The following is a 16677-nucleotide window of genomic DNA, read 5'->3' on the forward strand; positions in this document are numbered from 1 at the left end:
TTTTTTTTTTTTAAAAAGTGGTTTTTTTTTTTTTTTTTTTTTTTTTTTTTTTTTTTTTTTTTTTTTTTTTTTTTTTTTTTTTTTTTTTTTTTTTTTTTTGGTTTAACATTTTTTGTTGTATTTACTGTATGTAACAGTGTTTTCTTGGAAAGCAGTGATAGTCACTGAATGGATACCCCTTGGTTATAGAAAGCTTAAATAAATAAATAATAAATAATGAAACAAAATAATTTCACCTAGTAAATAGATATACTGTGTATAATAATACGAAGGTGGCCAGCAAATTTTAGAGGTAGGCGTTAAGGCAAGTTGTATAAAAAATAATGTTAACTAAAGGAATATCAATAATAATAATCATCATTATCATGATTCATTAAAATTATATTAGGAATGTTGGATAAGAATCATAATTTAAACTCTTAAACATACCTGACTTGTTAATCGTTGTTCCCCACTGACTTGCATCACTTGTCGCTAGTCCTGTTGAACCGCGAGTGTCAACATCAAAGTTTGATGAGGGTGATATACCTGTGGTCAATGGACGGAGTGTTTTGTAGTTCGACGTCCCAGTCACATTGGTTTGTATATTTAAGTCTGATAAAGATGAATTTTAAATTATGAAATGATTATCCATAAATATTGTGTCAGTACCGTACCTAATGAATGTAAAGCTATTGCCAATTGTGGACGGTCTCCTAAATTAAAGATTTTCTGTGGTGTAAAAACTGAAAACCCTAAAAAATGTCTATAATAACCTTGAAAAGTTAATTCAATAGGCTATTCTAGATGGTTATTTTCTATATAAAATATTCTTACTTTTCAATTAATAAAGCAAAAGAGAAACATTTAGATGGCAATCAAGTTTGTAGCCAAAATTTAAAAATTTCAAATGTCTGTAAGTGAATAAAACCAAATCGTTGAATATGTCTCGTTGAGATTTTAACATTATTTGATCATGTTTTACATATTTACTTTTTTTTAAATTGATTGTCATTGTTAGGCCTATTAGCTGTTGTCTTAACTGTGCAGTATAATGTGTGTACAGTATGTTATTTGAACCTTTTTGTTTTGTCGGGGTCAAATTGAGACAAGCTTCGCTTCTATTTTTGATCCTAATTAATTAATATCAATGTTGTCTACTTTATGTATCATTTGATGTATTTATTAATTAATTGAATAAATGTTAATTGAATTGAATTGAATTGAATTATTATGTACGTATTTATGTATGTAAGTATGTATTACGTATGATATGTATGTGTATTTATGTATGTATGTATTATGTACCGGTATGTATGTATATTTATTAAAGTCAGGCTCCGGAGGGAAAAAAAAATTTGATATTTTGTAGAACTGATTTTTCTAAGACAGAAAATAGTTGTTTGACGAAAAACTGGGGAACGGTGAATGAGATACAGATTTTTTAATATTTAAAAACTGGGGGAATAAGGTGTAAAAATGGGCAGTTACGCCCCTTTTTCCCCCAGTTTTTAAATATTAAAAAATCACGAAATACTGAATATTGATAATTAGCTTTGCATTCAGATGAGCTCGCATTTACACAGTTGAAATTAAACGTTCGTCTGGGAGCAGACGGTCTTGAATTCGACTATTTAACTTAAATGAACAGTTTGATCCTGTGTTTTTTTACTTCATTCAGCTGATAAAGTTAGCTCAAGCTAGCGAAGGCCTGTGTCTCAATAAATTTCGTTAGTCTAAAGAAGATGCTACTGTACTTATTTCGGACGAATTGATTTTACACATTTTCTAAAACATGATAATACAACTCCATGCATATACCACATCAACTCATCATAGTTGTCTTTTAAAAGTAGTACTGTACTTTAAAATTGAAATATAATTATACTGTAAAATCAATTTTATATGTATTCGAATAAACGCATCGCTAATGGAAGCAACATCATTGTTAACACACTCTATGCTGCATTCCGCATTCCACATTTACAGTGAAATAAACAGGCGTTTATTTGAGTATATACGTATCCATTTTACACCAAAAAAATTAAATAAATAAACGTCCCCTAGAATAAACGCCCCCTGAGAAACCTTTCTTAACAATAAACGCCCAAATAAATACGGTTATTCGAATAAATACGGTTATTAGAATTTCTGTTGTTTAGTTGGTCCCGACCATATATTTATCACTATTCTTATTCGTATAATGTTTGTGTTTGCTGCAGAGATAAACTTCCTGTGTTGTTTTTCATGATAATGAAGATGCTATGTATCTGTCTCTTATACACATCTAGATGTGTATAAGAGACAGATATGAGTATGAGCCGTGGAAACGGTATTGTATCAGATTAAGCAGGTATATCGTGATAGGCGTATAGGAATGATGATGATGATGATGATGATGATGACGATGATAATAATGATGTTGTCAAGTAGCAAGATTTTACCCCACAACAAATAATGATTTACTCCCATACAGACCATGGATCAGTCATACTATATGACTGTTCCCTACAGAATGAGTTTTTTTAGAGCATTTTTTACAACCATTATATTATAATGATATAATTATTTGCTTTTGGAAACTATGATAAATAATATTTCCATTTTTACCGTAAGCATCAATTCTGCGGGGCATTTGGTGCATTCGTCACAAATGCGACACAAATTCCAGTACTTCACGTAATATCCATTTGGACAAGTTGTACACCTGATAATTGATGTAAAGAATATTTAAATGTTTTACATTTCATTAATTTGTCTCAAAAACATTAAAACAAGTAAAGAAACATCAAGGAATATGCACAAAAGAACATGAAACAGGAACACCCCCAAAAGTAAGCTAAATTGCTCTCGAGTGGGGCCCATGCAAACTAAACGATACTGGACAATCAATGTCAACGATGATAACGATGATGATGTTGACAAAGAAGAAGGGCAGTGGCGTAACACCTATGGACTCTCATGCGGCGGTCCACAGGGCCTTGACCCATAGGGGCCCCGAAGATGCCCCTACCCATGGGGTCCTCGATGACCCAAAAAGGCTTTGTTGACACATTACAGCATAATGTATCTCTGACATCGACTTTAGAACATATACTATATTATATCCAGTGGCGGATTAAAGGGGCTCTGTCGGCCTGGGCCCTGTCGGCCGGGCCCCCTAGATTTATAAAAACAATAAAACATGGAGAAAAAGACAATATTATTTGAGTGCCATTTCCGGCCATCTAGAGGTGCCATAATCATAAACTTTATTACCTCAGTCCCAACCATGGTTCGGTCTGACCGTCCATCTGTGAAAAGTCTGTCCTGCCCCCTGCCCCTCTAACTCAAATTCCTATTTTCGCCACTGATCTAATGTCATTTGTTAAAAACATTATTACAAAGACAAAAACATGATTAAAAAACGAGCACATCTAATAGCCCACAATGAATTGGCGACGGGGACCCAAAAGGGCCCCCAGTTTTGGAAAGCCTCAGGGCCCCCAACCCCATCGTTACGCAACTGATGAAGAGGATGCTGATAATGATGATGATTGTTGATGGTGATTGTGGTGGTGGTAATGATTATATGAGGTGGTTGACGATAATGATAATAATAATAATAATAATAATAATAATAATAATAATAATAATAATAATAATAATCATAATAATAATAATAATAATATTAATAATAATAATAATAATAATGATAATAATAATAATAATAATAATCATAATAATCATAATAATAATAATAATAATATTAATAATAATAATAATAATAATAATAATAACTGTATGATAGTGAAGATAATGATGACAATGATGATGATTATGTTAATAATGACAAAATCCTGATGATGGTATACACTGGTATCGATGATTATGATATTGATAATGAGACAACCTCACATTTATGAGGAACTAAACACAAGGGATAGACACACGTATAATTAGGAGAGTAATAAAAAATCTATTCAATTAACTAAGATCAGTACGGTGGGTCATACACTATTACGCCTTAGCTATTACACATACTGTACTTAGAAATGAAGAATAGCTTAATTAATTAAAAATGTAAAACCCAAATGACGACGCAGATAAACAGACTTACGGTCGATGCAATGCCCCTAGCTCCTTTTGCATAAAATTAATAATAGAGAAAAACAAAATGATGAGATTAGGAGGCATAGATGAACAAGAGGTAAAAACGTGCTCTTTGGCCAAAATTGAACGTTCGTTAGCCTGTGAGTAACATCATTGAACCCGCCGAATGCATCAAAACTTAATCCAACACACTATTGAACAACTTGGTGAACGTATGGCTAATATGGTTACGTGCCAGTTTTCTACATTAGTGGTTTTATGCTGTCTAATTATCGTTATCGTTTCCTTCTTCGTTTCACAAAAGTTTGACGCTAATTTCTTTTCAGCGGGTAGGCTATATCATTAGATCTCATTCTCTGAGATAGTCAAGTTGAAGGAAAAGCACGATCGCAGCAAGTCATTAAGTTCCTGATGTTCAATTGCCAAGATCGTGACGTCACGGACCTGTTACATACTATATGTATATATAAATCAAAACCTACCAGTTTGTGTTGTTGGTGGTGCAGAACTGACTGACGTACTGACCTGGTTGGCACGACAAACACACTCTTTTACCAAATTCGATTTCTTTGCTGAACAAATTATTTCTTTGTTCACACGGCGACTTGGTTACAGCCACAATGAAGGAGTTGAAAATTAAAATATACTGAAAAATTATATAAAAATAAGGACAAATAAATTCGGTACAACACATTGGCTAAACTAAATAATTTAAAATCCAAGTGGTCCAAATATTGTATTCCAAAATTTCGTTGAAGGGCTATGCTTCTTGATACGATTATAACATCCTCTTATTTGAGCAATTTTGTTATCATTTATCGATTTGTATATTGTTTGTATTGGGTTTACGGTGTTACGCAAACTTAATTTGTATTGTGTATTGTATATTATTTGTGTTTAAGGTGAGATGTGTATAAGAGACAGCATATACTATATTATATCCAGTGGCGGATTAAAGGGGCTCTGTCGGCCTGGGCCCTGTCGGCCGGGCCCCCTAGATTTATAAAAACAATAAAACATGGAGAAAAAGACAATATTATTTGAGTGCCATTTCCGGCCATCTAGAGGTAACACTGCTCGTATAAGAATACGATGCTTTTATTTTTCTATTTCTCTGTATAACAAGTCAATATATATATATATATATATATATATATATATATTATATATAGGGCCTAAACAAATATGTATTTTCGAACATATTCACAATTTTCAATAAAATTATATATTGTTAAAATATATGTTACTTGTACCAAGCAAGGATCATTCCTGGTCCACCCTAATAAACAATATTAATGGTAATAATGCGTTTGCTTCTAATTCCATATTTGGACAAATAAAATTTAATCTCAATCGGAAGAAATTAGACTTTTCTGAAATTAACGTTTGGCTAAATTAAATTTTGGAGAAATTCGACCACCGTTTTGAAAATTAGACATTGATTTTACAATTACTACGTTACAGGTTTGCTGTCTATGACTCCCCATAGGTAAGAACCAAAACCGTATACCACTAGAGGCAAAGATAATTTCAGGCCTCCAATTCGTAGAAAACATAATCTACAGACAAAATCTGCAAAGTTTCTATCAAGGCGAGGTCATATACTTTATACAGACCTACTTTATGGTATGATAGAATTATAGGTATAGGCCTACATTGCAATATTTAACCTTAAGTGGAACAATATCTGACAATTCTCATGAGTCTAAACTCTTTTAGTTAGAAAGAAGCTGACTAATAAATCATTATAAAACTGATCAGGAGCACTCAATTGGCCAAACTTTTATTTGCGACGTCATCGCAAATCTGATTGCTTATACATCACGAGAGCGCACGAGGCTCATAATTTCAAACACTTTTTTTTTTATAAGAACACATTTTATAAGAACACCGAGCTGAAATCGCTTAAGAATTAAGAATAAAATAAAAAATAAATTGATGCTATAATAAAAATGATGTTCATATATTTAAAAAATGGAAAAACCAACAAATCTATCTGTACCTTATTTGCAGTAGGTGTGACTATGTAATACCCTCTATAATACATTAAAGTAATATACTGATTGTGAAATAATAATTTTCTATTGAAAAATGTATAAAATAAGAACACAATAAGAACATTTTGAGCCTGAAATCGTTAAAAAAAAATAAACACTGAGTCTGGGCAAAAGTTTACTGGTTCTTATAAAAAAAATGTAGGATATTAAGTAACTAAATAAACTAAATTGGTTTATATTAAATTGTCCTCTTTTAATGTAGTACAACGAGGCGTCAAGTCAAGAAAATAACATAATTAAAGTGGTTGCTGGGAATTTTGCAAAAAAAAAATTATGTTTTATCAAGTGAAGAATTTCCACAAGACCAAAATAACTCTACTTCCTAAGCAACATAAGGAGACATAAGGGGGTTAATGTTGTGAATTAATGTTCAGCAACATGTGCATATGTAGACAGGCCTAGACATAATGTGTTGAAAATGGGTGGCTAGTTCATAAATTAATATTGATATACTAATACTCGCTGGTCGGTATTTATTTCTTGGCCCAACTTCTCAAACAAAACCCAATTTAATTCTCAATTCTGGGAATATATGAATTCAGATGAGCGATATTATCCATATCTGCAGGTGTAATTCGAAATATTACTCAGCCAGAATATGCAAAGGCCTATAATAGGGTTTCTTTTCATAATTCTATTCGTATTCATAGACCGTACTGAGCACAATAGGCCTAAGTGACTATAATAATTATGACGTCACAATTAGTGTATATACTGACGTCTGTATAATAATATAATCTTGATGTCGTTATACCTTTACAATATAAAATGTCGTTTGACCTTAGAGCTTTTGAAATATTTCAGAATCCTTATGCATCCACTGTTCCATTGTTATAGTAAACTAATGTATAGATAGAGACGTCATCTAACTCATTGACGTTCACAGTGTCAACAACCAAATATAAATATGGCCGCGGCCATAAACTCACCGTTGTACAGTTGTGAAACACTCGAGGAATTTTTTAGTGGTAGATCTGGCTTAAGGCATCATAAAGGAAATATGAGGATTCTTGGTGTTCCTTCTGTTATGACACTATATGAATGGTTTGGAATATATTAAATACAGATAGACCTAGGCCTATATCTATTGAACAAACGAATGAAAATATTCGAATATTTCAATTTTTTAAATTTATTCATCAATTGTGCTTGGTTTATCATACCGATTAAACAGTTCTAAAACGAATAAAATTTGGAAAACTATCCACGTTCAAAAACGACGGTTGCTTAAGCATAGGCCTACGTAGTCGAAGCTTTATCCCAAAGACAGGGCTTGGGCCTCTACACTGATTATTCAGCTGCAATATGCCATGAACAAGGAGCACATATAAACATTGAGTAAATTGGAACATTCGTATTGCGCCCTTTGTGACTCTTCCTTATTGTTGCTTTATTCATTCATGGCTGTATAACCGGCAATTCTTCATAAAATTATTCAAAGTTCTGTTGAGATATTCGGAGAATAGCCATAGGTATTAGTCGATGTAAAACGATTTACATAGATATGAAGTAAATTTGACCACGGCTTCTTAGGGTGATTTACTTATATGCTGAAATTAAAGAATAGCCGCAGACGGCCTATTACCCTATCGTATAACTTTATAGTCTGTAAAACAATTTACAGAGAAAATTACGAATATCATACGTGCACATTGGCTTCTTCGTGTGACATCTTCTATAATAGCATATCACCTGGAAAATCCAGTAGCAGACGCAATTGTGGAAATCATAATTTTATTAATAGTGTGTTGTTCATTAATTCATTAATCTTTGAGTCCTGATTAAGTCGCCAATGAACATTATTACAATCGAATAAAATCAACCGAAAAGGATATCTATCGCTAGCCCGTGCCCTGCTCTGTCAGATTTAAAGGGCATGCCTGGCAAAGTCAGTTATGGGCCTACCTCTTGTCTGTACTCAGTTGGGGCATAGGGGCCTAGGCATATTTACCACTGTATTAATCAATTGGTATTTCATTATTCCAAAATTCGTTATTATAATCATCAAAACAAACAACTATTTATGTAGAATCATGCAGGCCTAATGCAGATAAAAAGGGGGAAAATGATGATTTACTTACACACAGTTCCTTCGTGAAAATCATTGCGTTAGGTAACTATGATCTAATCTGGAAATTTAAAGTTTAAAAATAAACTTATACAGTATGACGTCATGCTTCACTTATTGACATTGTAATAATAAATTATAAAATGAAGGCAAGCCACCAAACGTATTAGTTTCTTGTCTTTCAAATCAAATCCCATGTTCACACATTTCCCTGACGCCTGCAACTACACTAAAGTTTCTTAGATCATCATTTTCCCCTGTAAATTTTAGTAGCACCTGGACTGTGTATACAAACAAACTAGGGAATAATTATTGTGTATATGAAATGCGATTAATGCTAATTGTATATCTAGTGATTTAGATATATTTTCATAAAACTCATTATGGCCGGTATGCTGAAGACGACTTATTTAAATTAGGCCTTTAATTAATGAATAGGTCTAGGTAGTTTTTGTAGAGCGTAGTGTTATATGCGCTTAAAGGGTCTTTCAAAGAAGAAAATATGGGGAAGAGGACAGATGAAACGAAAAAAAAAGAATATGTATATTTAAAAAAAAGTTGCTTTTCAACAATAAATAAGCCTACAGCTATTGGAGAACATCTAAATCCTTGATAAAGTGACTAACTCCTGGTTTGGCCATACAAACGCAACACAGACTCTTCCCCACACCATCCTCCAAGGCTCTGTGGAAGGCAAAAGAATGAGAGGGAACCCAAGAACGACCTGGCAACACAGGTAATGGCCAGGACTGTCACACTAGTACTCCTAGAGACAGCCAGAGAACGACAGGCATGAAGCGATCTGGTCCATTGTTGCTCATCATAAACGCCCCTGAGATCAGGTCACCGGCCAACTAGAACTAGAACTAGAAGCCTGGTTTTACATGTTATGTTATGCCTGAAAAGGAAGAAATTGGCTAAATGACAGATATTATATATTTTCCTGTAGACGATTGAAGCAACTCAATCGAAACGTCGAGACATTCTCAACAAACAACAGTTCTTTTAGAACTATTTACGTGATTTAAGCATTAAATAATTATACTAAATATAGATAATAAGTAGTTTTGGTAAACTCACTAATAACTGTATTGATTTACTTTATATTAATTAAATTCAACACATTTAAATATTTCATTCTTACCAAATGTAAATTGTATAGTTTTTAAAATGAAAAAAGTAGAGCTAATAACATTACTCCGCCCGTCAACATTAGTGTGTTAATGCTGTGTTCTCAAAGGCCTTGCTTAATGATCACGCATTATATAAGTTACAACACACACATTTCATTAATTATAACACTACAATTAGGCTCTATTAAACGAAAGTTACGTATGGATACAGTAGACCCATTTTATTCAAGCATCTAACTGTAACGCTATACAGTACTGTAAATAATGAATTAAGAGATGATAAAAATATGGGTTCTGAGTGATTGGAACAATGAGTTTTTATCCCTCTCTCTCTCTTTTCTAGTGTCATGGCATCGAATGCCGTGGACGGATCATGATGGTGCGTTCTGCTTCCATTTTCTTTTGTCCTTTGCGATCTCGCCTAGCTGTTTTCCATCTCTAACTCCCACAACCTCTTCATCATCCAATCTAACATCTTTAATCTTTGTTTTCCTCTAGCTCTTTTCCCTGTCATCTCAGCCTCAATGAACTTTTATCCCTATATTTTTGTAAGTTTATTTCTTGTTTTTTTATTTGGACTGTTGATAAGATGTCCAACGTTAGATTAACAAAGTTAAAGAGGCGAGTCGAGTGGCCGAGAGGTTAAGGCAGGGGCACCGCAACCTACAGTTATTTCGTAGCTTAATAATGATAAACCATGACAAATAAATGATGCTGATTAATAATAATTTTAGTAGAGATAATACTAAAAATAATAATAATAATAATAATAATAATAATAATAATAATAATAATAATAATAATAATAATAATAATAATAATAATAATAATAATAATAATATATTATGATATTAGTATTTCATTTTGTTATCTTATTTGAAATATTTTAAGGATTGGTCATTCTGCCAAAAGGTGTTCAGCGTGAATATTAAGAGACAATAAATAATGACAGTTTACGCTGAAAAATAGACCTAAGGGAAATGCGGTAGTAACTACTGTGTCGAAGTGTTCGGTGTAACGACTTGATAACACGGAAACAAGACGGTGTATGTGAATGTTGCGCTGCTGGTCGTCGGCCGTCGCGATTGCATGGTATCCATGGAGTAGGCGAGCGCAACGAATCGTTCTTTTATGATCCACAGGCTGCCGTCAACAGAGGATGTCCCGCCGTCAAGCGCCACAGATAAATTCGTTGGATTTTTTTTTTTCTATATATAGATATATCATATTTTGTTACCAATTTGTTGAAATTGTTGATGGCAATTATTAAGCAAGACGGTGCCTACTACAGAAAGTTCGACAACACTATACCAAAACATCAAAATACATGAGGTGTTGTAAATGACTACAAACGGATAATACATTATTGTGTTAAAATACAATAGGTGGCAACTTAAAGACAATTATAATGTGTCTTTTAGATCGGTAAAGCTTCAGAACGACGAACAGCAGAGAATTCAGTCCCCGCGATAACCATTAATATCAATGATTCAACGACGCCCTCGTCTGCCTCGATACACATGGAAAATTAACCATATATTTCAGTCAGTAATTATCTCTAACACGCTGATATTATCTTGAAGAAGACATTTTCAAATCGCTTGAACTAGTCAACATCCCAATTAGTATGTCATTTGTGAAGCATTTATTTCAAACTCGTCTTAGTCCTTCTGAATCACCCCTATGGGAGCGGTCCGAAAGCGCGTTCCCATATATTAAATGTTATCTATTATATTCACTTGAACGCTTCCAACACTAATCACAATAATACGTCGAATGCATTTCACATATTATGATAGTGGAGTATTAGCTCTTCGTTTTTTTTTTCAGCACGTGCTTAACATAATGCAGTTTCAATGATAATACCATTTTATTTATATTTGAAGTTCCCGCATATTTCCAATTGTTTATGGGCGCATGCTAATATTAGTCAATTAATGTAACTAATGAAATATAACGTAAAGTAAACACTGTATCAAACATTTTTTTTACACTTTGAATAAGTGAAATAAGAAAATAAATTTGTCTAAATAGGCGCAATAAAATGTAAATTTATTGTTATTATTATTATTATTATTATTATTATTATTATTATTATTATTATTTGTAGTAGTAGTAGTAGTAGTAGCAGCAGCAGCAGCAGTAGCAGTAGCAGCAGTAGCAGTAGTAGTTGACCTTTATTATTTATTCTATTTCTTTATTCGGCAAACATTTAATACAAAGCAACATGAAAGGAAAGACATCAAATAGAATTGGAATAACAAATGTACGGTTAATAAACAATTGTTAACAATTTTACAGAAGAGATACAGTAGATCGCTCGGATAACCCATAAGTTCGCCAAGTGGCAACTTGTTTCCAATTGGTGAACATAAAGTTATAGAAAGCTAAAATATGTCATTAAAAACCAACAATTATAAAACAAATTACTGTATATCAACTAGGCAATTTGTAGCAAAAAAACAAATGTTTATCTCCTTTGTAGTATTGTAGTATCAGCAAAAATTAATATTATATTAGTATTATATTATTATTGAAATGGGGCTCATTATGGGCGCGAAGGTGAAATTGGAGAATCGACGATTAAGTGGAGGGGGAGGGGAGGGGAGGGGAGAGGGCGCTAGTAATATGAGGTGACTTTTTTGCTTCAGGCATTTTCAATAGTGGACTGGGGACCGCGAGTCCTTTTTCCCACTCCCTGTAGGCCTATGCGTAACTGCGTGCTCCGTATTTCACACCAGTTCCATGAATTTAATAATAGTACTGTAACACATGTTATAATGTGTTTTTAAAGTACACCATACAAACACTTGTTGTAAAATCTAAACTGTACATTACATTTCTGTATGTTGTGATGATGTTGTAGTTCAATGAGCTTAAGAGGGAATTATTAAGACGTGCAGGGAAATGTGTTGAATGTCGAACGACTCTCGAATATGATAACAATAAAAGAAATAATAACAATAGCAACAATAATAAATTTAATAATATTATTTTAATTTAAAAGGCGCCTATTAATAATATTATTGATAGGCCTAATAACAATATCATAATGATAATAGACCTAATAATAATATATGAATCCATAGAGCAATCTATTTTCAATACTCTACTCATGAAACATAAACTATCAACACCACGGTAGGGCCTGAGCTTATCGTCTGAATTGAATTGTTGAATATGGATGTTCCTAGAAAATGATATTGTATGGTATTTTAATTGATCATCAATAACCGAACAGACAAATTTGGTTGACCTTCGTTCTGAAATATGTTAAGTATAAGTTTCCTTATATTATCAGCTTGCAGTGGTGGATTCAAGGTGGGCGCAGTCGGCAACCCCCCACCCCCACACTCCCAAAAAAAGGAAATAATAAAATAATGGCGATAAAAAGAAAATTATATTAAAATTTAAGTCTGAAAATCCAATTTCCGGCCATTGGAAGTGCTATAATCATAACATTTCTTACACGTTCGGGTTGTGTGTGGATCCTCTATCTGTGAAAATCCTCCTGGGCCCCCTCTATTACGAATTCCTGGATCCACCATTGGCTTATGCAAATCTTTTACAATACAAGATACGCTATCGTATTCCTTCATGAATACCAAACTGATACGGCGTGAGTTCAAATGAATTCGTTCATAGTTATCGATCACATCTATACCTGTTGTTCAGCGTTGATAAGTTATAAAACTTCCTGTTTGCTTTAGCGAACTGAAATAATTGTACCTGGCAATTTTAAGTGCTTAACAAACCGAGAAACACTCAATGTTAAGTTAATTTAATAATGAAATGGACATAGCAAATTGTATATTTGTATGTTATATCCTGTTGATCATATGCTTGTTGAGAAGACTCGTAGACTACGTTCAATAACAAGAGTTGGAGTACTATTAATATCCGTGGCTATCTCAGTAATCATATTCCTAAATGTATTCAATCATAACTGTATAACACCCATGTAACGAGGATCTGCTGCTGCAGGCTTGGTTTGATAACATCCATTCCTGATAGTCCTACTTCAATTTGCTTATTGCTAAGCAGCCCCGTCTAGACATTTTTTAAAGTTCTACATATAAAATCATCAAAGAAAAACGTGAGTTCAACAAACGCAAGTGCTGATACTTTGATATAAATTGTGCATAAATATGTGATTATTGAATTACGAATGATAATCAATATTCAAGAAAAACGTAAAGGTCGATTCGAATTCTGATGAGACATAGGCCTATACATTTTTTATATTAAAATATTCATCATCATCATCCTAATATCATCAACAGTGAAGACATTTCTTTATACCGAAGCTGCTATCATGTATTTACTATTATTTTTTTCAATATTAAACAATACCTTGAGAAAAAAAAAATAGTTTGAATCAAACGGATTATGATGTATAATTGGTAAAATATTACTCGGTTGCCGATGCTTTGTCAAACATTACTTGGTATAGTGATATCTTGATATATATAATATATATATATATATATATATATATACATATATACATATATATATATATATACATATATATATATACATATATATATACATAATTATACATATATATACATATATATACATACATATATATACATACATATATATACATATATATAGGCCTAATGTCTATGAATATATGTGTATAATTAATACTATTATTATTTTCTTATTCTTGATAACAACGTAATAATAAGAATATTATGATTAATATTTGTATTGTGTTTTTAATGTAGTAGTAGTTGATGTAGCAAATTAACTATTAACAGATGTATTAATATTTATCATTTTTATACTAAAGGTCAATACCTTTTTTGTGAGATATATATTTAAGAACCGTTAACATTTAAACCTTCCTTATCCATCCGAGTCAAATTAATCATGCGTTGAAGAGTGAATGGTTGAATACAAATTGTCAGCAGAGTCGACAATAATAAAGAAAAGGGATTAATAAAAATCGGGGACCTGTCGTGTTTCATGACTTGTGGACACTTTAGAGGTTATGGGTTCACAGTACCATTCAATTGAAAAATAACTATCTTAACACACCTCGATATGTTAGGGGAACTATCAAAAAGAACAAAAAAATGTGCCATATTACTAATAGTAGGTTTGTATGAAGTATAATGGCCTCGTACCACTACGTTTTTCTTGAGTACGAAAATCGGCGTAGTGCCAAAGCACGTGCAATAGACGTGCAAACGCCTGGTGATACGCACATCAATTCGAAGTTGACGCAACCCTATCTCATGTGAACCATTAATATATGTTGATCGTTACAAAGTGATTTCGCTTAGTGCGTCGAACGAATGGCAAGTATCATCCACTTACTAAAACTGATTGATAACAACTTAAACAATGACTGATGAATGAAGCATCTGACTAAACAGTCAATTATAACCACGCGAAAAACGACGGACATTCTCATAAATTCATCAATAACAAAATAAGACAAGTGGCTGCTGGTTTATTCCTCTACTAAAATCTAGGATGAGGTGAAGTTTCATAGAATCGCCATCAAGTTTAAGACAAGATGTAACTGCCGCTGCAGTTCAAGTAATCATGAACTACGTCAGACAAATCATTTTTGATGAAACCTTTACGATGTTTATCTTATTTTTAACGAGAGCAAAAATATATTTTAAAAATGTGGGAATTAAGCAATCATTACAAAAAACAATTGAAAACATATGTCTATACGTATTATACAGACGATCGAACAAGGTAACCATTTGGCACTTTCCTGTGACATATGGTATATTTAAATATATAATGTATACATATACATTTATATGATGCATCCACGTGTATTTCAAAACATATAAAAATAGAATTCTGTAACGGTAATGAATACTCAGATACGTACAATTTTGACTTTAGAAATACTGTTATTTATTCCAACGAATATTTCGACTAGGCCTACCTCCTGTTTTATAAATATTTAAAACTAGAATATATTTTTTCTGAATTGTATGAGTTTATTTTGTAAATTCACCATTTTTGTTAATTAAATTATTTAAATGAGGATGTTTTATAACCAAATATTAGGAATATTATTGTATAATTATACGATCATGGTGACTGGATAAATCCATGGTAGGCCAACTATATGAAACGTTAAAGCCAAAGAGGTTTTGTGTATTTAGCGTACAGTGCTTCAAAATAGCGAGCATAGACGATACGATTTGCGTTGTGAGCTCGTATTCAGACAGAAGTAATCCATTCCATTAACTTTCTAAAGAACATCTCGTGGGGATATAATACACAGAAAATCTAATTTACCTAAATAAATATAGGACAAGATAAACTTCATCTGTTAACAGGGAAAATATTTAAATAGCAAAACGACTTATCTCGCTATATAATACTCGGTTTTTCCAAATATGTTCAATCAAAATGACAGTTAACATTGGCTTATTATTCATCATTTTTATCTCGTTGCCATCATGATCGTCGTCATCGTTGTGATCATAATCATTACCGTCATTCATCCCTCTCATCATGATCATTATCATAATTATCATGATCATGATCATCATCACCGCCACTACCATCAACACCACCAACATTATCATCATCATCATTATAATCGTCGCCGTCGTCGTCATTGTCGCCGTCGTCATTTGCATCTTAGTGGTTTCTGCATTTTTTTTAATACCACTGTTATGGTCAACAGGTTTTATATTACCATGTAAGTGATCATGAGATTTTCATTGGCCAATTGCAGTCGCCAATGAAAAAATCTAACTATATTTAATCCTCAATATGTTTGTGGCAATTTAAGCTGTTCAACTCAAATGAAGAGTGACGTAGGTAGTCAACGTACTTCCATCAGAATTAAAAACCTTTCTGGTGACTATAAACAGATAAACGTGTTGTTGTAAGAAAATCATTTGTAAGCCCACCATAAAAATGTAACGTGTTAGCCCGAAATTAACTCGATAGAAGACATCGTCTTTCATTTAAGGAGGCTTTAAATCTTGGTATAGCATAAACACCAACCTAATGCATATAAAATGGATTGAAACCGTACTGTTTATATTGAAATAGATGACAATACGTCTGTGCTATCATGAGTCTAAGGACTAATAAGTAATATGTGAATTCTTAGATGTGAAAACAGGTCCTACTAATCTGTAGAGATAAAAATATACGCCGACAAAATTGTAATAGTTTAAAACATATTCAGTGATAGTACATGTTATATTATACATATACGTTTATTATATGCGATATAGTTGTAAAACCTTTAGGAACAAAATCCAAATTGTAGGTTTGAACTAAAATAATAGATTTATTCTCTTTATTTTAACTTAACACTTTTGGTGGTTCGTCCAGCTAAAAGGTT

The 16677-nt window shown here is 32.5% G+C and overlaps 1 protein-coding gene across 1 annotated transcript; it reads right to left on the reverse strand.

The window, feature by feature from the left end:
* Positions 1-2455: 2455 nt before the first annotated feature.
* Positions 2456-8257, reverse strand: LOC117101877 (tumor necrosis factor receptor superfamily member 11B-like). Its single transcript, XM_033241994.1, has 3 exons — positions 8210-8257; positions 4554-4717; positions 2456-2686 (listed from the first exon to the last, which is right to left on the reverse strand). The coding sequence occupies exons 1-3, from the start codon at positions 8231-8233 to the stop codon at positions 2545-2547; spliced, it is 330 nt and encodes a 109-aa protein (XP_033097885.1). The 5' UTR covers positions 8234-8257; the 3' UTR covers positions 2456-2544.
* Positions 8258-16677: the final 8420 nt, after the last annotated feature.

The sequence above is a fragment of the Anneissia japonica genome, unplaced genomic scaffold (genome assembly GCF_011630105.1).
Source record: "Anneissia japonica isolate Jap-2015-1 unplaced genomic scaffold, ASM1163010v1 scaffold4988_len2956909_cov206, whole genome shotgun sequence".
Classification (NCBI taxonomy): Eukaryota; Metazoa; Echinodermata; class Crinoidea; order Comatulida; family Comatulidae; genus Anneissia; species Anneissia japonica.

Coding starts and splice junctions, on each gene's coding strand:
- LOC117101877 (XM_033241994.1), bottom strand. CDS start 8,233: ATGATTTTCACGAAGGAACTGTGT. Junction 4,718..8,209: donor TTTTCACGAAGGAACTGTGT/GTAAGTAAATCA, acceptor ATAATTTTTCAG/TATATTTTAATTTTCAACTC. Junction 2,687..4,553: donor ACCACCAACAACACAAACTG/GTAGGTTTTGAT, acceptor ATCAATTATCAG/GTGTACAACTTGTCCAAATG.